The 21020-nt window shown below is 40.1% G+C and overlaps 3 protein-coding genes across 15 annotated transcripts in view; 2 read left to right on the forward strand and 1 right to left on the reverse strand.

The window, feature by feature from the left end:
* Window positions 1-9365, forward strand: part of EIF2AK2 (eukaryotic translation initiation factor 2 alpha kinase 2) — a 43692-nt gene extending 34327 nt beyond the window's left edge. For all 3 annotated transcript variants that reach the window (XM_057742823.1, XM_057742824.1, XM_057742825.1), the window contains one exon: window positions 13-9365. In XM_057742823.1, coding sequence (XP_057598806.1) covers window positions 13-135 — 123 coding nt within the window. In that variant the 3' untranslated portion in view covers window positions 136-9365. The remainder of the gene's footprint in view (window positions 1-12) is intronic.
* A 493-nt stretch (window positions 9366-9858) lies between these two features.
* Window positions 9859-20332, reverse strand: GPATCH11 (G-patch domain containing 11). Of its 2 annotated transcripts, XM_057742827.1 has the most exons (10): window positions 20094-20224; window positions 19131-19297; window positions 16004-16075; window positions 15223-15449; window positions 14348-14389; window positions 13819-13939; window positions 13626-13716; window positions 11633-11749; window positions 10646-10727; window positions 9859-9946 (listed from the first exon to the last, which is right to left on the reverse strand). In XM_057742827.1, the coding sequence occupies exons 3-10, from the start codon at window positions 16060-16062 to the stop codon at window positions 9891-9893; spliced, it is 795 nt and encodes a 264-aa protein (XP_057598810.1). In that variant the 5' UTR covers window positions 16063-16075; window positions 19131-19297; window positions 20094-20224; the 3' UTR covers window positions 9859-9890. The 2 variants fall into 2 exon arrangements, with proteins under 2 accessions (XP_057598810.1, XP_057598809.1); XM_057742826.1 differs by lacking the exon at window positions 19131-19297 and having other exon boundaries at window positions 20094-20332.
* The window catches only part of HEATR5B (HEAT repeat containing 5B), a 98889-nt gene continuing 98179 nt past the window's right edge, over window positions 20311-21020 (forward strand). For 6 of the 10 annotated variants that reach the window (XM_057742812.1, XM_057742815.1, XM_057742816.1 and 3 more), the window contains exon 1: window positions 20368-20812. The gene's annotated coding sequence lies outside the window, so the exon portion shown is untranslated. Of the gene's footprint in view, window positions 20873-21020 lie in introns of all 10 variants that reach the window. The other 4 variants (XM_057742814.1, XM_057742813.1, XM_057742819.1 and 1 more) reach the window with 4 other exon arrangements.

Below are 21020 nucleotides of genomic sequence, written 5' to 3' on the forward strand. Positions count from 1 at the left end.
CTATCATTACAGAAAAATCTTCTACAGAAATTACTCTCAGATGAACCCGAGAAACGACCTAATGCATCGGCAATACTGAAGACTCTGAAGGACTGGAGCAACATGACAGAGCAAAGGAAGCGAAACACATGTTAGGTGCTCTAAAAGTATCCTGCTTCTGATACTCCAGTTTCCTATATTCGTCTAAAATCTGCTTGGGAGTATTGATGGTACTTATCTTCTAGTTTCATTGTTCCCTTAATTTTTTGCCACATGTGCAGAAAGGTTTGCATTTTTTTTTTCTTGCTTCAAAAATACTCTGACATTCGACTTTCCCCTCACTCATCTCTTTTATTTATGAAGATGGGGAAGAAAAATCTCTCAAATTTTCTTTTTAATGCCAATTAGTGAATCAGTAAATTAATGAATGTTTATTAAGTACCTACCGTTTCTAGGCCAAAAGATATAAGGTCTGTCTCTGTCTAAAATAGCTAACAATTCGGTTGGAGAAATATGGTAACCATGAAAAGATAAGTATCGTCACTTTGAAAGCAATTTGGTATCATCCAGCAAAGTTACATGTATACAGCCATTCCTGAAAAGCCATCAGTTCCATTGCTACATACATGGGCACAAGCATGTTCATAGAAACCCCATTTATAATAGGCAAAAGAACAGGAAACAATGCTGATGTGCACCAGAAGAAGAATGGATACACAAGTTGTGTTTTATTCACACACTAGAATACTATGTAGCAGTGAAAATGAAGGAATGACAGCCAAATGCACTAATGTGCCGCATCTCTTGGGAACATAATATTAGGTGAACAAAGCAGATTGCAGAAAACACAGTGTAAAGTTCAAGAACATGCCAAGTGAAATAAGTGTGTTTAGGTATTCAGACAAATGTGGTACAACAATAAAGGGAAGGAAAGGAATGAGAACCATTACTAGATGCTGATCGTGATTGGCTCTGAGGAGGGACTGGAGTGATGTGACTGGAGGAATGGACTTCAGAGGTAACATATAACTTTTTTTTTCTTACACTGGATGTTGAGTCCACTAGTGTTTACTGCATAATTGTTCTATTTCTCTTAAATACATTTTGTACCTATTATAACAGACACTTTAAAGAGATGGTAAGACAGCAGCTGAGGACAGCAAACAGTCAGTCTGGAGGGGTGAGATCACTCTGTGCTGAGGAACCATAGCACAGGGCTTAGAAGTGACACTCCATTGAGACTTCCAAGTATGCGAAGGATTGAGATGAATAGAGTGGAGACCATATGGGCAGTATGGGCAAGGGGCATGGCATGCGTTCTGGAAAAGATAAATTCGAGGAACATTGGGTATACTAGTTTGTTTCCCTGAATTGCTCTAGGGAATGCTGGAAGATGATATGAGCTGCATCTTGGAAGCACCTGAGGGTCACTTGAAGCTTTATAGCAACCAACTACCATTCTAGAATTGTCGTATAATTTTACAGTTTTTAAAGTGGGCCAAATTTAGGCTTAGCAGAAAATTCATAGTAATAGATAATACTTTTGTGAAGGCTTATAGCAATTTCTAAACAGTGTTACTAAAAGCAACGAATATGGTCCCAGTACAGTATTTGATTAAGGCAAGGTTCACCAATGGAGACTAAAACTATTGGTTGAAAAGGTGTTAGGAAACAGGAGCCTCCAAAGGATTTAAATATAGTCCCACAGATGATATTACAAAGGGGGAAATGTATCTTTAAAATGGAAAGATCTTGTCACCACAATAACCAAGCAATTAAATTCAGGATCACCGAAAGTGGGAGAACCTAACATCATGACCCTCCTGATATGATGTAAGAATTATACACTATCACCTACTTAGTTTTCTTGCCCAAAGTGTTTAACTGGAATGTAATCATGAGGAAACGATTAGACAAATCCTGAAAGAAGCCTTTCGATATGATAATTAACTTGGGCTTCTCAAAAAGTCAGTGTCATGAAAAAAAAAAAGTAGGGGAACTCTTCCAAATACAAGACTAGAGAGGTATAATGACCAAATGCAATGACCAAATGCAGTGCTTGAATCTTGATTGTATACTGGATATTAAAAAAAAGAAAAGAAGAAAAACCCAGAAAATAGCTATGAAAGATATTTTTCAAGCAATTGAGAACATTTGAGTATAGACTGCATATTAAATGACACTGTAGAATAATTATTAATTTTCTTAGGTGTGATAATGATATTATGCTCATGCCGGAAAATGTCGTATTCTTAGGCAATGCATGGGGTGAAGTGGTGTGACATTTGCAGCTTCCAAATGTTCAGCAAAAATCAGTGTGTGTGTATATATACACACACACACATATATATATGTAGAGAGAGAGGGAAGAAATGTGGCAAAATGTTAATTGAAAAATTGATAAATCTAGGTGGGGGATATGCAAGTGTTTCTTGTATTATTCTTGGAGCTTTTCTATCAGTTTGAAATTTTTCGGGGTGGAGAGAAATCTATAAAAGAAAACTAATATCTGGATTTGATGAATAAAGCTAAAATCAAAAGAAAAACCAATGAATGTGGTAAATTAGTGTGAATATGGCCTTGTTTTTACCTTCTCTCATTTTTAAAATTTAAGTATAGTTGATTTGCTGTATTATATTACTTTCTGGTGTATGACATAGTGATTCAATACTTTTGGTTTTTTTATTTTATTATTTTTTTCTTTAGATCTTTATTGGAGTATAATTGCTTCACAATGTCGTGCCAGTGTCCACTGTGCAACAAAGTGAATCAGCTGTATTTATACATATATCCCCTTCCTCTTGAGCCTCCCTCTCCCACTCCCATCCCACCCCTCTAGGTCATCACCAATCATAGAGTTGATCTGTGCTATGCAGCAGCTTCCCGCTGTGATTCAATGCTTTTAGATATCCTTCTTTCACTTCAATATTTCTACTACTATGACGTAAATATAGCATCCCTTGAAGCTTTTATTTATTTGGGTATATATTTTCTCAGCCTCAAAACTATAGTAAATAAAAAGTATCCTCTTATCAGAGGAGGAGATGGGCAAAGGCCAGGGACCTTATTTGCTAATTAAAACACATACATACATGCAGAGATTTTGAAGAGCTGTTGTGACCTAGTTGCTTCACTGGAAACAGAATTTCTAGGAAATTTTTATTACTAATCACACATATATTATTTATTAAAGGTGCACATATTTAATATAAATATATATATATAAAACATACTCAGAACATATATATTATTTGTGTTAGGTATATTTAGTATAAATACACATATAAACATAAGTGTGTATGTATGTGTGTGTTTGTGTGTATGGCCAGCTATATAATCTGTGGGACCCAGTGCAAAATGAAAATATGAGGCCTTTGTTCAAAAATTAACATGGGGCCTCATGCAACCACACAGGTTGCGTGTCCACGAAGTCAGACTTATGTGTATATACACATATGAATATACACACATGCACACATATGTATGAAATGTTTAGAAGTCTAAAAACAAGCTTTTCTGAGACTCCATTATCCAGTGTACCTACTTGAGAGAGAAACTCATAGCATCTATTTCCCACTTGAGTGTTCAGCATAACTTGTTCTTGGCATGTTAACTTTTCATTATGAATATGGAATAATATAATAATAATATTAATAATATGAATAAGTATTATTTATATTTATTTTTCTAAGTTTTTATGTTAAAACATACACAAAAACAGAGACTAGATAAATGAAACTCTATGTACCCATTACCTAACTTCAACAGCTATCAATATTCTGCCTTTCTTGTTCTATTTACTTCTTCCTTTTAAAAAAATATCTTTTGCTGGAGGATTTTAAATTTCAGGCACTGTATCATTTCACTTGCAATGATACTTGTAAATACTTAAAGATGTATTTGTAATAGATAAGATCTTAATGTTTTTTTTTTTGCTGCTTGTTATTTATATTTGTTGAATTTTTTTAAATTTATTTATTTTTTGGGGGTACACCAAGTTCAATCATCTGTTTTTATACAGATCTTCTTAATGTTAACCAAACCATGATATCATTATCACTCAACAGAATTCATAAGATTTCCTTAATAATAATCAGCCTGTATTGAGTTTTCCTATCTCAAAAATATCTTTCTGCAAGTTGTTTAAATCAGGATCCAACACTGCATTTAGTTGGTATGTCTCTTTTACTCTGTAACATTTATCTCGTTCTTTTTATTTTTTTTTAATTTTTTTAATTTTTTCAGCTGCACGTGGGCTTTCCCTGGTTGTGGCACAGGGGCTACTCTTCATTGTGGTGCACGGGTTTCTCATTGTGGTGGCTTCTTTTGTTGTGGAACACGGGCTCTAGGCGCACGGGCTTCAGTAGTTGTGGCATTTGGGTTCAATAGTTGGGGCTCACGGGCTGTATAGAGCACAGGCTCAGTAGTTGTGGCACATGGGTTTAGTTGCTCTGTGGCATGTGGGATCTTCCCGGGCCAGGGATTGAACCTGTGTCCCCTACATTGGCAGGAGGATTCTCAACCACTGCGCCACCATGAAGTCTCACCCTGTTTTTAATGTCTTTCCTTTTGCCACTTATTTGAGGAAGGAACCAGGTCATGTAGCCTACAATTTCCTTCATTTAGGATGTAGCTGTTGGTATTCCCATGGTGTCTAGTTAGATCTAGAAACTTGATTTGATTCTAGTCTGAAAATTTTTTCTAAGAATCCTAAGTGATGATGTATACCTTCTTTGGCATCACTCCAGGAGAAGCATGATGTCTGGCTGTTCCGCTTTCAGGGATTATAAGTTTGATCAGTGGTTTGTGGTGGTGTCATCTACTACTATCAATTTTCCTTGTCAATCTTGCACCTAATGGTGTTAGCAGGCATTGATGACTATCACCAGGATCCATTATTTCATTAGGGGTTGCAAAGTAGTGATTTTCTGATTCTATCAAACCTTTTGTATTTATCATCTGTGATTCTTCTATAAAGAACTTTCTCTAAAGCTGAATGGAAAAGATGGGATAAATATAGTAAACTTTTAGAATGAAGCGGCACCCCAGCAACCTCCAAAGGTGGTGAAGAGGTTTTTTGTTTTTTTTTTTTGGCAGGGGTGTGATCTAGCCTATACATTGAAGGTGTTTAGACTGGGTTGGAGCAGGAAAAGACTACATTTGAAAGGTCAGAAGTCTGAGAGGCTACGGGGGCCTGAACAGTGGGAGGGGACAAAACCAAGAGGAGCTGGCAACTAACTGGATGTGAGGATTTAGGGGAAAGTAAGCATCAGAGATTACCTCCAGGTTGGTTTGATGGTGAGTGCCAGGAATATGATGCCGTTAAAGAAGGTACAAGTCTGAAATCAAATTAATGCCCTCAGAGAGCCACCCATATTGGAGAGTTGTTTTGTCTCACACTGTTATCTATTATCCAGTTTCTAGTTAGAATTTAAGCCAATAGTGGGGCCACAGTTCATGTGTCAGCATGGTGAGGGGGAGCTCATTTGAAGATGCTGAGTTTGAAGTGCTGCCATAGTATTCAGGGCAGGGTGTAGAGAAGACTCTAGGACGTGCAGGAGAGGAACGTGAGGGAAAGGGTGAACTGGAATCATACACAGAAGAGATGTGTATGTTATCTGGGAGTAAGCCCTGATGCTTAACTTTGAATCCAAGGGATTGCCAAGGGAGACATTACATAGAGGAGAGGGCTCAGAAACAAAAGCATGGCAGACACCTCCATTTAGATGTTTACTCTTTATATCTAAATGTCAGCCCACTCCCTAATGTCTGTGATTCTACATCTGTGACCGTGAGCTATCCCAATCGTGACATTTCCTCACGATGGTCACAGATGCAGGGACTACAGTTGATAGATGTTCAGAGGCTCCACTATTGGCTTACATTCAGACTAAAAACCATGTAATGGGTAAAACTCTGAGGCAAATCAAGTCTCTCTCAAATATGTGTGGCTCTTGAGGGGTCAGTTTGATTGAGACCTGTTTCCTAGGGCTGCTGTAACCAATGACCACAAAATTGGTGGCTGAAAACAACACGAATTTGTTTTCTTACAGTTCAGGAGGCCAGAAGTCTGCAATGGGTTTCACTGGGCTCAAGTCAAAGTGCTGGCAGGGCCGTGCTCCTCTGGGGGCTCCCGTTCCACATCCCATGTTCAATGTTACCTGAATAAGCCGCAGCCACATAGGTCTGCTCAGGGTCACCTGAATAGGCTTTTGTGCCCAATGGCTCTTGGCTACGGTTTCTACCTGAAATTCCCTTCAACCTTTTTTTAAATAACAGCTTTATTCAGACATAATTCACATACCGTAAAATTCACCCCATTTAAAGTATACAGTTCAGTGGTGTTTAGTATATTCACAGTTGTGCAGCCATCACCACAATCAATTTTAAAACCTTTTTGTCACCCCAGCCATTCCTCATCTTCCCCCAACTCTAGGCAACCACTAATCGACTTTCTCTCTCCATAGACTTGCCTATTCTGGACATTTCGTTTAAATGGAATCATATAGTAGGTGGTCTTTTTCACTTAGTATGTTTTCAAGTTGCATCTGTGGTATAGCATGGATTCCTTTCTCTTCTACTGCCAAGTAACATTCAATTGTATGGATAAATCACATTTAATGCACCTGTTCATCGCCTGATGTACATTTGGGTTTTTACTTTCTGGTTATTATGAATAAAATTGCTGTGAATATTTGTGTATGAGTTTTATCTGAACATGTGGGTATAACTTAAGAGTGGAAATGCTGGCTCATATTGTAACTCCTTCCTCATAACTGCATATCAGGGTTATATGTTCAAAGCCCAAATTCAGTGCTGCTACCACAGTGTTCTACCATCTCCCACTCCAAATGAAACTTCTTCCTAGTACTTCCAATTGTTTAATACTTCAGTATTGTACTTACCACTTCTCCTGGGAGCTTAGTTATTCCTGCATGGGTGTTTCCCTCCTTGTAAATTTCTGGAAAGCAGGGACAGGCTCTCTCATTTTGATTTGCCTCAAGGCAGCAAGTGTATTACCCTGCATTTAAGCAGGAACTCTTTAAGTGCTTCTGAATTAGTAGGGAATAAATGTGTTAAGAATTTCATATACTTGATCCTACAAAATGTGTCTAATACTAAATAATAATGTTCACTGTAAATTTTCAACAATTAAATGTTGATAAATAACAAAGTACAGGTGGGTATGTAAACCAATTTAGTACATTAAAGTCTATTTTGAATTTTAGAAGCTCCAGTATTTTGGGTTTAGAACTAGGAAAATGAAACATTTTAGAAATTCTACATAGGACTCTGAAAATAAAGTACAATATAAACAAAAGTAAATGACGTTAAAATTTACTGTTTCAAATTTCGCATATGTTCTGAAGCAAATTAAAAGAATTCTTTCCAGTGTTTTGCTACCCTTGGTTTTCATTATCGTCCAGTTGTGAAGTTGTAAAAGACTTAATATGAATAAAAATACGTTTTTACTCATACTGAAAACCTGTAGTTTTAAATGTCGACAGTAAGAATGGAGGGATGTCTCCAACTCTCCAGGGAAGGCTGGGCTCTGGCCTCTGGCCTGGAAATGCAGACCACAGCTGTGGTGGATTCACGGGTTCCATCAGGTTCTTCCTACATTCTCAGCATATCTGTTCACAGACATATTCAAAATATTCTAGGCCACTGGGCAGGTGGCCCCATAGTCAGTAAGAGGAGAAAAGGAAGCCAGTTTCTAACTCCATTCTGTCTGAAACAATCCACATGGCTTTGGGTCTGTCTGAATGAATGTTGGTATGTTGGCTGAAATGACAGTAAAGCATGTGACTAGAATTACAAGAAGATATGCTCCTTTTTTATGTTAATGTTATTTTTTAAATGAAAAAAGTAAATTTCAAACAGTATTATCCAACTATATAAGCTCTAATATTTTATATATTTATATTCCTAAAAGTAATTTAGTTTCTAGATGAAGAACTGAGGCCCAGAAGTTAACTAGGTTTTCAAGCTCTGCTGCATTTTAGAATCAAGGGGAGTGATGAACAGGCCACAGTGACCAATTATATCAGAATCTCTGGAAGTGGGACCTTTGTATCATTTTTTAAAGCTCCCCAAGTTAAACTTGAGAACAAGTGAATTAGGTCACATTAAGTCAGAGGCTAATACAACTTGCACTATTGATTATATCTTAGTTTGGGCAAATGTAGGTTACCTTCTGCTATGTTCTCAGGTATGCTGTTTATCATACAAGAAGAGGTTGATCTCTTGCTCAAGGCTACTGAAAGGTGAGATGTAAAACTGTACAGATGAGGTCACAACTTGATCCAAAGACTAGTCATGCTCTAGTTTAACCTAGAGCACTAGTTCTCATCCACAGGTGATAATCAGACTCATTCTTAGAACCTTAAAATAAATAGATATCCAGAAACTATTCTAGACTAGCTGAATTAAGTCACTAAGGGTGGCACCTGAGCCTGTGAACTTTAAAGCAAGTTCATGATTTTGATGTCCAACCTTAGAGCTCCCTAGAGGGTGCCACATGGGTATGTTTAGCTGTATTTGGTTCACTCATAGGGAAGCAGAATTCACCTTAAGACAGAAAAATAACTTTAAAAATGACTTAGAGTTACCCAGCAATGCAATGGCCCATTTTAAGGCACTGAGCTCTCTGTGGCTGGAGGAATAAAGGCAGAGGTTGGATTACTACCTGCTGGGAATGTTGTCAAAAGGATTAAGAAGCTGGATCACCTGATATTTAAGGTTACTCCCAGTGATTGTTTCTATAGCCAAAATGTGCGATTGTTCACTTATAATGGATATGCACAGTGCCATGAGAACTCACAATTTTATGGAATAATTATTGTTTCTAAAACCAATTAGAATTAAGTACTATTAATGGAATCTTGCCTCTGACATTGCTCTTACTGAGGGAAATACTTTTCCCCTCCTCCTCATGCTTGCACGGAGGGAAGGGAACTTCTTCTTGCTCTTTGGAAGAGAGCAGTGTGGGAACAAGCTCTGTGAACCAGTATTCATTCCCTCTCAACAGAGAGGCGTCTCATCTGATGAGTGATTTTGGGAAAAGGAACTGAGCGTGTGTGGCCCTGCCCCTAAGTGGTTGGTTCTCTCACCTTGAAAGCTAATGGTCTCCAAATGCAAAGATGGGCTCTGTCTCTCCGAGGCAAGGTCTGCACTGTTCTCCAACCAGCAAGATCTCGGAGGGAGCATGACTGGAGAACAAGTCAACTAGCTCTTCATTTTATTGTTAATAAAGCTGATATTTTGATCTTTCTCTAACTACCATGTCTTCTCTCTCAATATGTTCTAAAGTAAAGAAGGGAATAAGAGTTACTGGCTGGTGTCCTTAAATCCCATAAACATCACAGCACAGCCATAAATTGTAATTGCCCATGTCTATAATACTTGTGTTCTGAAATGGCTTTCCATTATGTTTGTTTTTTTTTAATAAATTTACTTATTTATTTATTAGTTGCGTTGGGTCTTTGTTGCTGTGCACGGGCTTTCTCTAGTTGCTGTAAGTGGGGGCTACTCTTTGTTGTGGTGCATGGGCTTCTCATTGCAGTGGCTTCTCTTATTGCAGAGCATGGGCTCTAGGTGCCTGGGCTTCAGTAGTTGTGGCATGTGGGCTCAGTAGTTGTGGTGCATGGGCTTAGTTGCTTTGCAGCATGTGGGATCTTCCCAGGCCAGGTATTGAATCTGTGTCCCCTGCACTGGCAGGTGGATTCTTAACCACTGCACCACAAGGGAAGTCTCTAAGGTACAAAGTACTTCTAATGTACAAAAACAACAAAACATATAAAGTCCCTCTTTCTTTACTAGCATCAAAAATTTGGGAATTCTAGCTGCTCAACTGTCTATCTTTAGGAAACAATAACATTTGCCAAGCTTCTACTTTATTGAGAATAATCTTAGTCATGATCTGCAGAAGTTGGTCCTGGGCAATTTGAAGACAGGTCTTCTTTACCTGTAATTTATGTGAGGAAAAGAAACAATTAATACAAATTGCATAGTAAACTATTCTAGAAAATTACTTCAATGTAACAGGTATTTTGTAGCTGTTTGCTTCTTACTCTGCTAAACAAACTAGGAAAATATAAAACAATAACCCAAAATTCTTCACTCTCATGTACAAAGTCCTTAAATTCAAGTTAGCAAAGCTGGCTTTGGCCAAGTGTGTTAGAAGGGAAAGCACTTGGCTCTGTAAGACATGACACATTGTAAACCATTTCTTTCCTTACAATGAAAAAAAAAAATGGAGTGGATTTCAACATTCTGATTTTTATGGTTCAGGGACAATATTCTACCTAACTACAAAAAAATTAGTGCTAAAAATTTACTGTATCTTTCAGGTAGAAGAGTCATGAAAAATAAAGCGTGAAAAAAATTCATTATCCTCGATGATTATAAAATTCTTCCTTTTGAAATAGAACACTAAAAAATCCTCTTCTGCACATTAGTTTCTGACGAGTCAAAACGACCTTTAATCAACTCTCAATTATTTCTCTATCCACTATTTCTTTAAAGCATTCATCCAACATTGCCATTTGGATGGAATAAAACCTTTCCATTGTCTATGGGAAATGTGACTTTCACAAAAAATGAAAGCTAAAATCAAAGAGTGTTTGCATTCAATATTTTTTAAAAGTATGAAGTATCTTCTTACCTTCATAGGCTGTTCCACACCAAATACAATACAGATGTTCTTCTCTTAAATAACTAGTCAATATTTGTAATTTTTCCAGTACCTAGATACAGGATACAAGCATATTAATAGCTCACATGGAACAGAATCTTGGTTTTCGGGTCTCTTAGACCATGCTAAATTACCCTAAGGCCCTAAATCTTCTACTACACTCTCAACCAGTTAGAACAAGTGTCAAGGGCAGAATATATTAGAATACGTCTCAGTTTACCAGTTGCCCTATTTTCATGACTGTCAGACACAACAGAGACCACCTGTTAACATTTCAACAATAGATTTTGGCTGGCTCTATTAGAATCAGCCAAAGACCCCTTTAAAGACCCCTTCTTCTTTCAACGAATCTGGGTGAAACTGTCTCTCTCTGCCGTCAACGGTCTCATCAGTGGTCTCCCAGTTAACTGGAACATAGGTTTTTCCAATTGTGAAGGTTTCCTACACACTCTTTTATACAAGTAACCACAGAAGTGTGTATTCTTTTCTTGAATAATCTCTATTTCCTTTGAACTGTGTTTTTTTGCTTTGTTTTATTTGTGGGTGGGGGAGGGAGGTACTCAGAATCACTTCCAGAAGTTCAACAGGAAACAGGTAGAAATTAACATAATTTACATTTGCAGCTAATCCATCATCCAAACTAAAACTGAGGTGAGAGGGTAAACTGAAGCTAAAGGGGAATATTAAGTTTTGATTTGGGGTTAGTAAAATAAACCTATAATGCAGTGGTTCTCAACTAGGGGTGACTTTTCCCCTTGGGGAAAATTTAGCAATGTCTGGAGACATTTTTGGTTGTCACAAGGGGGAAGTGCAACAGACATCTGTTGGCTGGAGGCCACAGATACTCCTAGATATCTTACAATGCACAAAACAGCCCCGCAGACAACCACCCAGTTCAAAATGTTAATTGTGCCAAGGCTGAGATACCCGGCTTAAGGAACTGGTGCCAAAACATACACTTAAATCTTCACTCTTATATTCATCTTCATCTTGTTCTTTTTCTTCCTCTCCCTCTTCTTCAGCTTCCTCTTCAAGCCTCAACCAGTACCATGCTTCTCTGGGAACCTGAATATTCTGAAAATGTAGAATTATTCCCAATTAAACATATCTAAACATAAGACCAACACAAGTATGTTCATGGCAACATGAATTCATTCTTTCAATTAAATATTTACCGAGTGCTGCTTTAAGAGTAAAGCACTGTGGGGACTTCCCTGGTGGCATAGTGGTTAAGAATCCACCTGCCATTGCAGGGGACATGAGTTTGATCCCTGGTCCAGGAAGATCCCACATGCTGTGGAGCAATGAGCCCGTGCACCGCAACTACTGAGCCTGTGCTCTAGAGGCCATGAGCCACAACTATTGAGCCCACGTGCCACAACTACTGAAGCCCACGCACCTAGAGCCTGTGCTCCGCAACAAGAGAAGCCACCACAATGAGAAGTCTGTGCACTGCAACGAAGAGTAGACCCCACTTGCCACAACTAGAGAAAGCCCACGTGCAGGAACGAAGACCCAACGAAGCCAAAAAAAGAGTAAAGCACTGTGACTTCCCTGGTGGTCCAGTGTTTAAGACGCAACACTTCCACTGCAGGGGGCATGGGTTCAAGCCCTGGTACCCTGGTCGGGGAACTAAGATCACATGCCACTTGGTGTGGCCAAAAAAAAAATACAACCAAAAACTGCACTATCAACTATGGGGATGCAAAACCCAGTTACAATACTGCTTCCCAGTTGCTGACAATCTAGTAGAGAAAAGAAGCTATGGGTATAAGTATTGATAGCTTAATGGGTATAAAATAATACATGTAAGCTAGGAAATCTTAAGTATCATGACATATATTCGAAATAACATGCTATGGAAATACAGAAAAGTGAGAGATTGCTTCCAGCAATCTATTTACACATGAGGGAAATTTTACAAACATTTTTGAGACTTTAAATGAAGTCATTTTATTTTGATAGTAATTGAAGCATCAAAAGAAAAAAAAAGAAAAAAATCAAAGATTTAATTTTAAGAACCATTCAAATGTGAAATAGATAGTATTCTACCACGATTTTACTAGTTAGAGACGTATAAGGTACTGAATATGGACTAAAAATAGGCTATTCTAGTTAACCAACTATTCTTTTCTTTTTTTAAAAATAAATTTTATTTATTTATATATTGGTTGCATTGGGTCTTCATTGCTGCACACGGGCTTTCTTTAGTTGTGAGGAGCAGGAGCTACTCTTCATTGTGGTGCACAGGCTTCTCATTGCTGTGGCTTCTCTTGTTGTGGAGCATGGGCTCTAGGTGTGCAGGCTTCAGTAGTTGTGGCACGTGGGCGCAATAGTTGTGGCTCATGGCTCTAGAGTGCAGGCTCAGTAGTTGTGGCGCACGGGCTTAGTTGCTCTGTAGCATGTGGGATCTTCCCGGACCAGGGATAGAACCCATATCCCCTGCATTGGCAGGCAGATTCTTAACCACTGCACCACCAGGGAAGCCCTAACCAACTATTCTGGTGAACAGAATTTGCACACATAATAGTTCTGAGTAATCTATATTCAAATAAGCAGAGAACAGTTAAGTATAAAAATGGTATTTAACCCTTAAAGGATAATTCAGACTACTCAGGTTCCTGCAGTGAACAAGTCATTATTGTATCAATTATTATAGGTCAATAGTGCAGGCTCTAGAGTGCAGGCTTGGTAGTTGTGGTGCACGGGCTTAGTTGCTCCGTGGCATGTGGGATCTTCCCAACCCAGGGATCGAACCCATGTCCCCTGCACTGGCAGGTGGATTCTTAACCACTGCGCCACCAGGGAAGCCCCTCAATAGTGCCTCTTAAATGAATGTTTTAATGGGTAGATACGCTAGGCTTAGAGTTCTCTTTCTCTCTCTTTTTAAAAATAAATCATACTGGGTGACAAAACACTTTACCAAACTGAAAGCAGGTAACAGGCTTACCTTCTGAGTATCCAATTGTTGACAGGCTCTCTGGCTTCTTCTAAGATCTCCTTCTAGCTTCATTTCATCTTGCTTATTTTTAAGTCGCATTCTAATTCAAAGAAAAAAACAGTACACTAGAGTTCTGTGCTCTCTTAATCCATTTTATATGCCCAAGTACCAGAAAACATACCACAATAAACAGCTCAAATACCGAAACTGTTCTGCAGCTTTTTCTTCAGCTTGGTTTTTCATGTGAATCTTTCTTCTGTAGCTTTCCAGTTTTTCCTCTGCTTTCCGTTTTAGTAATGCCTCATGACCAATGCCACTTTTTCCTGCTCAAACAGGAAACACTGATGAGAAACTTACTGACTTTATATTTCAAAACATGACAACTTAAATATTTACAAATTAAATGCAATTCTAATTTGAATACAATCACTCAAAATCATTTGATAAGGACAGGAGGAAACACTAGAAATTTTTTTTCACCCAAACATACAATTTGATTTTTACAAAGATCATTAGTCTGATCTAATAAGATGGTGATACTATACACATTTTTTCAAATTGGGAAAACATAAATATGATGAACAAATAAAATATAACATTTTACTGAGGGTGTCTTATGATAAGAACTGTAATAGTACCACCATAAAAAAGTATTTATTAAGCAAATATATGTGCTAGATTTAAGTGTAAGTTGTTATAACTGGTAAACAGCCTCAAAAATAGTTACATACCTGTTTTGACATTGAGAGGAATTGGTTCAACAATACCATCTCCTAAAAAAAGAGCAAAACACAAACTACTTTAGAAATACTCCTCAAACTGCAGGTAGGTGCAGTATGCAGCCTTACAATGTTCCATTCAGATCCCCTTCAGTTTCAATGATACTCAAAACTGAAACTGAACATCAATACTGTATAATCAACTACCTCCCTTGCCTTCAAATACTTAGTCCTCAATAAGGCTGATCACAGCCTCCAACACCACCTGAAGGTAGGAGTTTAAGAAGTGAAAACACTGATATCTATCCAGGAGGGTGGCAGCCTCAATAGAGAGCAAAGCCTTGCTAGGTGAAGGTCAAAGCAATGACAATAAAGCAGAGGAGCAGAGAAAAACAGCTTACAGAAGCTACTATACATATATGGTGTCTATCTCTTAATAAGCAACCTCATTCCTAAAAGAGAAGTGAGAACTGAGCTTCTCCAGCTGAGTGGTCACTCAGGCAGCTGCCACAGGTACAAAGCAAGCAGGGCAGAGTCCTGCCGTCATCTCCAATATTGTTCCGCTGTCCTTTGGGCCACTGTACTTTTTAACCTTTCTCTTGTCACGATTCTTAGCTGCTGCCTCCATTGTAAGCCTCATCCACCCCACTCGTTAGCGCCTTCAAGGCTGAGCTGGGCTGATAAGCAGCTCTTGATGGCACATGTCTAAAGTGGATGTGGGAAGATGAAAGTTCTCCATAAGCATGCCAGCACATAAGAGACTAGGAAGCTTAAGTCATGCTCATTTCTGTGTAGAGGGACAGAGATTAAAGAGTCATCACTAGTACTCATCAATAAGTTACCATTTGGTGGTTAGGAACAGCTGTGTATTTCTGGCTGTGACTTACCACTCTTGCCGAGGGCCTGACCACTTTTATATCCCATCTTCTGGAGCAAAGCAAACCCTTTGTTTTCACAGCCTAGTGCATTCTTCAATCCAATGTCACGTCTCTCTTGTTCTTCTTCTTTTAAACTCTTCTGCTTATTTTTCAAATTAGCTTCCTGTTGCTTTTCTTCCTTTCGACGGGCTTCTCGGATTTGCCTCAGCATTGGCAAGCCTGGTCTGATATCTTCTCTGCAGAATGAGGGGAAAAGGTTAATTTAGACCAGTACGTGAAACTCATAGCTTTGCTGCTTCCTCACCTGACACTACTTAATATTTCAACGCAACCTCTAGAAGCATCTTTGTTATCACCCCTATTAGAACATCACCAATGTCCTTTGTGAATGGCTGTGTTAGTAAAAATGATGAAGGCTGGTACCATATTGTAAGAAACTACAAGTATAGAGCTGAAGAAATTAGAAATAGTAAGTTCAGACTAATTTTTCTAAGAGGTTGGCAATAATAAAAAGCAAAGCTGAATAGTATGTAGAAGAGGCAATGATATGAAATAAAGTAAAAGCATAAATACTCTTGGAAAAGAATCAAGATTGGGCAGGAGTAAAATGCCTAGCATTAAAAAGGAAGATGAGACTTCTAGCATCTTTGTACTATAGACATATAGGAAGTGTTTCTGTGAAGCAATAAGACTAACTTTCCAACCTCACCTTTAAAATCAATAGCATTGCTTAAAAATCTCCGTGCATGTCTTACACATATCATTACATGGGGTGTGCACATTTACTTACTGGACATTAATGAAGGAATCAGACATATAGTCCTCTTCTTCTGCCATGTTCAACTTCATATGGCAAAAGCATCTACAAATCAAATAGGATAAAGTAACAATTACTAATTTTTAGTTTACCAAAATGGAAATCAACCTGCATGCAGCCCCAGCCATGACCTTTCATGAGGGCTCTACTCCATATTCAATTGCCCTTCTGACATCCTTCTGGGTGGAGCTCTCAAACTGAACAATCCAAACAACTCATTCTCTTCCCCCGCAGACGTCCTTCAGCCCTGTATTTCTAAATTAATATCACCACTATCTCCCCCTTCCTGACCTCTTTTAAACCTGTCAACTCCTCCTCCATATTAGCCCTCATAGGCTTTTTTTTTTTTTCTCTACAGTTGTGACCTCTGCTTTACTTCAGGCATTTCTTTCTTACCTGAACTATTTACAACTGCTTCCTAAATGGTCTCATTGCCTTTGGCCTCTCCTCCTCCAACCTATCCTCTACAACCTCTCCAGAGTGGTTTTTTTAAAAACATACGTCAGGCCATGTTACTTGTTGGTTTTAAATCCTTCAGTAAACTTTACCCTGAGAGCAGTGGAGGAACTATCACTTTCACATGGTAGCAGGAGAGATCCTTCATAATCTGACCTCTGATTCTCCTTTAGGATTCATTAGTCACGCTGCAGGGTCTCACTGCCCTTTGAACACACCACAGACAGTTCCTTCCTCCTAGCCTCGGCTACTCTCCTTCACAAAAGCCTGTCCTGACTGCTGCAGGCCTCTCTCCACAGCACTTCATGTTTAAGCTGTTCATGCGTAATTATCCAGAGAAGTGTACTTCAAACTTTATTGGGTACGTGAATTGCCTGGGGACCTTCTTAAAATGCAGAGTCTGATTCTGAGCTGGAGCCTGAGGTTCTGCCTTTCTAACAGGATCCCAGGTGATGTAAATGCTGCTGGTCCAGTTGCTGGATACAAAAGGGGAGTCACTTGCTGCAGTGCACATGTGCTGTTTTGGCCTGCTCACCATCCTTCCCTTTGGAAGCCAGGCCCTCTGCCCTCCTTGTGGTTCTAGTGGAGGGTGGCAATCTTAGTACCATATACTCTCTTGGGCACAAGATGGCCAGTTACAGTATCTTATGTCCTAGCAAAGGGGAGGGGATGACCTAAATAGGGCAAATAAACATCTCTTTCCTTAATGATACGAATATATGGATTGCGGGGAAAAGAAGCTGTCTTTGTTAAGGTTTCTGAACTGGAAGTATAAGAAGCCAGGCTGTGGATGGCCGCCATCTCTGCCATTCGAAGAGATCCTATTCTGCAGAATGAAGCCAGATAGAGAAAGTGGACAAAGATAGGCCTAAAAGCAATGAGTCTCCAACTGTAGTTCACAAGGACCTGATTCCTGCAGCTCTTTCTTTAATGCTGTGACCTACCATTCTTCCCAGCTGCATAGGCTAATGTGTCCTTGCTACTTAAGCTTGTTTGAGTAGTGGTTCTGTCAACTGCAACCAATAATTACACTGGATAAGAAAAGTATCACTGTCCTGGTTTTTAATATTTTTAATGTATATCTTCCCAACTAGGCTGTAAACTACAAAGACAAGTCCCTCGTATGCCTACTGCCTACCACTGTGTCCCAAACAAGACAAATCCTCAGTGTTTAGCTATGATGAGGATAAGAAGGGTCTTTAATTATTTTTCTGATTTTGAAGTAATAGAATACTTTTTTCTTGTGTTACTATGTCTTATTTAAAAAAAAAATATTCCTGTAAATCTATCAGTACGGAAAACTGCACGAAATAAATGTGTAGCTTAGTGCATTTTTATGAGGCACTCTTGTAACCATGTGGTAACCTCCAAGATGGCCTCCAGTGATTTTTGCCTCTTGGTTTTCAACATCCTTTCACAGTGAACGGGTTGACCTGTGTAACCAATAGGATATTGTGGAAATGGTGGAGTGTGACTCCTTGGTCATAAAAGACACTACAGCTCTTAGATCCCTCTAACTCTGAAGTTAGTTAGATCACTCCCTCTGAAGGAAGTCAGCTGTTACGTAGTGAGCACATTTAAGCAGCTCCATGGAGAGGTCCACACAAGAGGAACTGAGGCTTCCTGTTGACAACCAGCACAAAATGGGAGTGACATGAGTGAGTCACCTTGGAAATGGATCCTCCAGCCCCAGTCAAACCTTCAGATGACTCAGTGTTGGCTCGCATCTTCATTACAACTTCTTAAATTCCAGGCTAAGCTAAACCACTAACAAACTCCTGACCCACAGAAATTGTGAGATAATAAATGATTATAGTTATTTCAAGCTGCTAAATTTTAGAATAACTTGTTCTATAGCAAAAGATAACAGAAATCATTACCCATATCACAAGATAGGACCTTGTCAGCCACCGAGAACCTTCCTTGTCCCCTACCCTGTCGCACCCCTTCCAGTCACTCCCTTTTCTTTATGGTTTCATCATCCACACACACATCCTTAAACATTACAGCTTAGTTTTGCCTAATTTTCCTTTTATTATAATACAATAAGTTAAAAGTATGTAAGATTACATCCAGCACTTGTGGTAATTCACCCAGAGTCTCTAAACCTCAGATTCTTCATTTGGAATAATAGTATTTTTACACAGAATGATTTAGCACCTACATAGTATATCAAACATTTTTGTCCCATTTAATTACCATTAACAACTCTGTAAGGTAGGGACAGTCAGTTCTGCTTTAATTAAGTCTCAGTATGGCTAAATGACTTGCTCAATGCCACAAAAATCCAGGTCTCAGAGCTCTATCTATTGCAAACAGGATTAGATTATTTTAAGGGGCTTATTTAGCTCTCAAGTGCTATGCAGATGGGAATAGGGGTTAAAGGTCTTTTAAACCCCCTGTTTATGGGTACAATATACTTCAGCATCATCTATTCCTATAAGGATAACGCTAAACTTCACAAGGTGATAACCCAGGCAAAATGATGGTGGTTTGGACCACAGTGACAGCAGTGGAAGTGGTGAGAAGTGATCAGATTCTGGGTATATTCTGAAGACAGAGCTAATGGGATTTGCTGCTGGATTGGAGGTGACGTGGGAAAGATCGATGTCAAGGATTACTCTAAGGCTTTTGGTCTGAATACCTGGAAGAATGGAGTTAGCAGTTTTTGAGAGTGGCTAGACTGTAGCATCAGGTTTTGTTCTTGTTTCGTTTTCTGGCAGAGAGTGGGCGGTAGGTGTCAACAAGAGTGCTGCTTCACCCCTATGTTCATAGCAGCACTATTCACGATAGCCAAGACATGGAAATAACCTAAATGTCCATTGAGAGATAAAGAAGATGTGATACATATATACAATGAAATACTACACAGCCATAAAAGAGAATGAAATAATGCCATTTGCAGCAACGTGGATGAAACTAGAAATGATTATACTAACTGAAGTAAGTCAGAAAGAGAAAGACAAATACCATATGATATCACTTATATATGGGATCTAAAATATGACACAAATGAACCTATGTATGAAATAGAATCAGGGACATAGAGAATAGACTGGTGGTGGTTGCCTAGGGCGGGGGGGATTGGAAGAGGGTAGGAGTGGGAGTTTGGGATCAGCAGATGCAAACTGGTATATACAGAATGGATAATAAACAGCAAGGTCCTATTGAACAGCACAGGTAATTATATTCAACATCCTGTGATAAATCATAATTGAAAAGAATATGAAAAAGAATGTGTATATATGTATAACTGAGTCACTGTTGTACAGCAGTAATTAGCACAACATTGTAATCCAACTATACTTAAATCAAAATTAAAAAAAAAAAAAAGAGTGCTGCTTCACACCTAGTAAGAGTCCCATTACCCATCCAAGTGGAGACATGGACTAAGGAGCTGGATGTACCGTAGGAAGGCGACAAGAAACGCCTCAGTCCCAAACACTCCCCTCAGGGACCGCTGATCCCTTCCCTCTCGCTCCCCTCCCAGCTGCCAGCGTCCCACAGACGCGACCACACGTGGGTGGGAACTTGGGTGATGGGCAGTCACAGTCCGCGCACAGATAGCCGCCCTTCACCATCCCATCAGGCGCCCACAGCCCCTTACCTGGCAGCTCGCGAAGGGGCCCGCTGCGTAGACGCCCACCGTCCTGCGCAGAACCCCGGAGCCTCGGCTCCCAGCTGAGTTGCCGCTAACAGGATCAATCGGAAATCTACAGCAGGCGGGGCTAGGCGGACGTAGTTAAGCGCGCTTGCGCAGAACCCGCCTTCCGCGCACGCGCTCTCCCCGCGCTTCCTGCCAGCAGGAGTGTGGGAGGCGGGGCATCCGGGCCCCTTGGCCACTGCTTCCGACTCGAGCTCGGCTCTTCTACCCCGCCAGACTGGGAGGTGAGGCAGCCCGATCCGCCGCCAAAGCGTGCACGTTGACATACACACGCCCCCAAAGCCCCCACTACGTTGTCAGAGGCTGGGGACAGAATTCTAGTTGGTAATGGACACTTTCCCCTTTCTCAGGCGCCGGGCTTGGTTCCGAGCCGCCGCCTCCTGGGGTTTGACAGCCCGGGTGACCCGGCCGAGGCCTGCGGCGGCCTCCTGCACGTCCCCCAGTCCCGGCGCGGGCGCTGCGACCCCCAAGTAGCCGGGGTAACCCGGCCCTGCCGCGCGCGCGGTCTCTGCCAGCTGCGTTCCTGGGCCGCCCCGGTTGTCGCTGAAGCTGCGCCGCGGGGACCTGGCCTCCCGCTGCCCCCTCAGCCTCGTAGCAAGACTCTCGGAGACTTCCAGTGTGAGGTCTTTCTGCTGGGACCTTTTGACGTCCTCCTGGGGCAGGTGCTGCAGGGAAAGGGGCGGGTTGCTGTGCACCGACCAGCGGAAGAGGAAAAAAGGAGGGTGGGTTATCAGACCCGGCTGCTGTTTGATCTCGGTGCTTCAGTTTTCCCTTTTATGTAATGGATTCATGACGTGTTTTGCTAGGCATTTTTCTTCCGGAATAATGCCTTATTTGCAATATTATTTTAATTTTCCTTTGAACCCTTTA

The sequence above is a fragment of the Hippopotamus amphibius genome, chromosome 7, assembly GCF_030028045.1.
Source record: "Hippopotamus amphibius kiboko isolate mHipAmp2 chromosome 7, mHipAmp2.hap2, whole genome shotgun sequence".
Classification (NCBI taxonomy): domain Eukaryota; kingdom Metazoa; phylum Chordata; class Mammalia; order Artiodactyla; family Hippopotamidae; genus Hippopotamus; species Hippopotamus amphibius.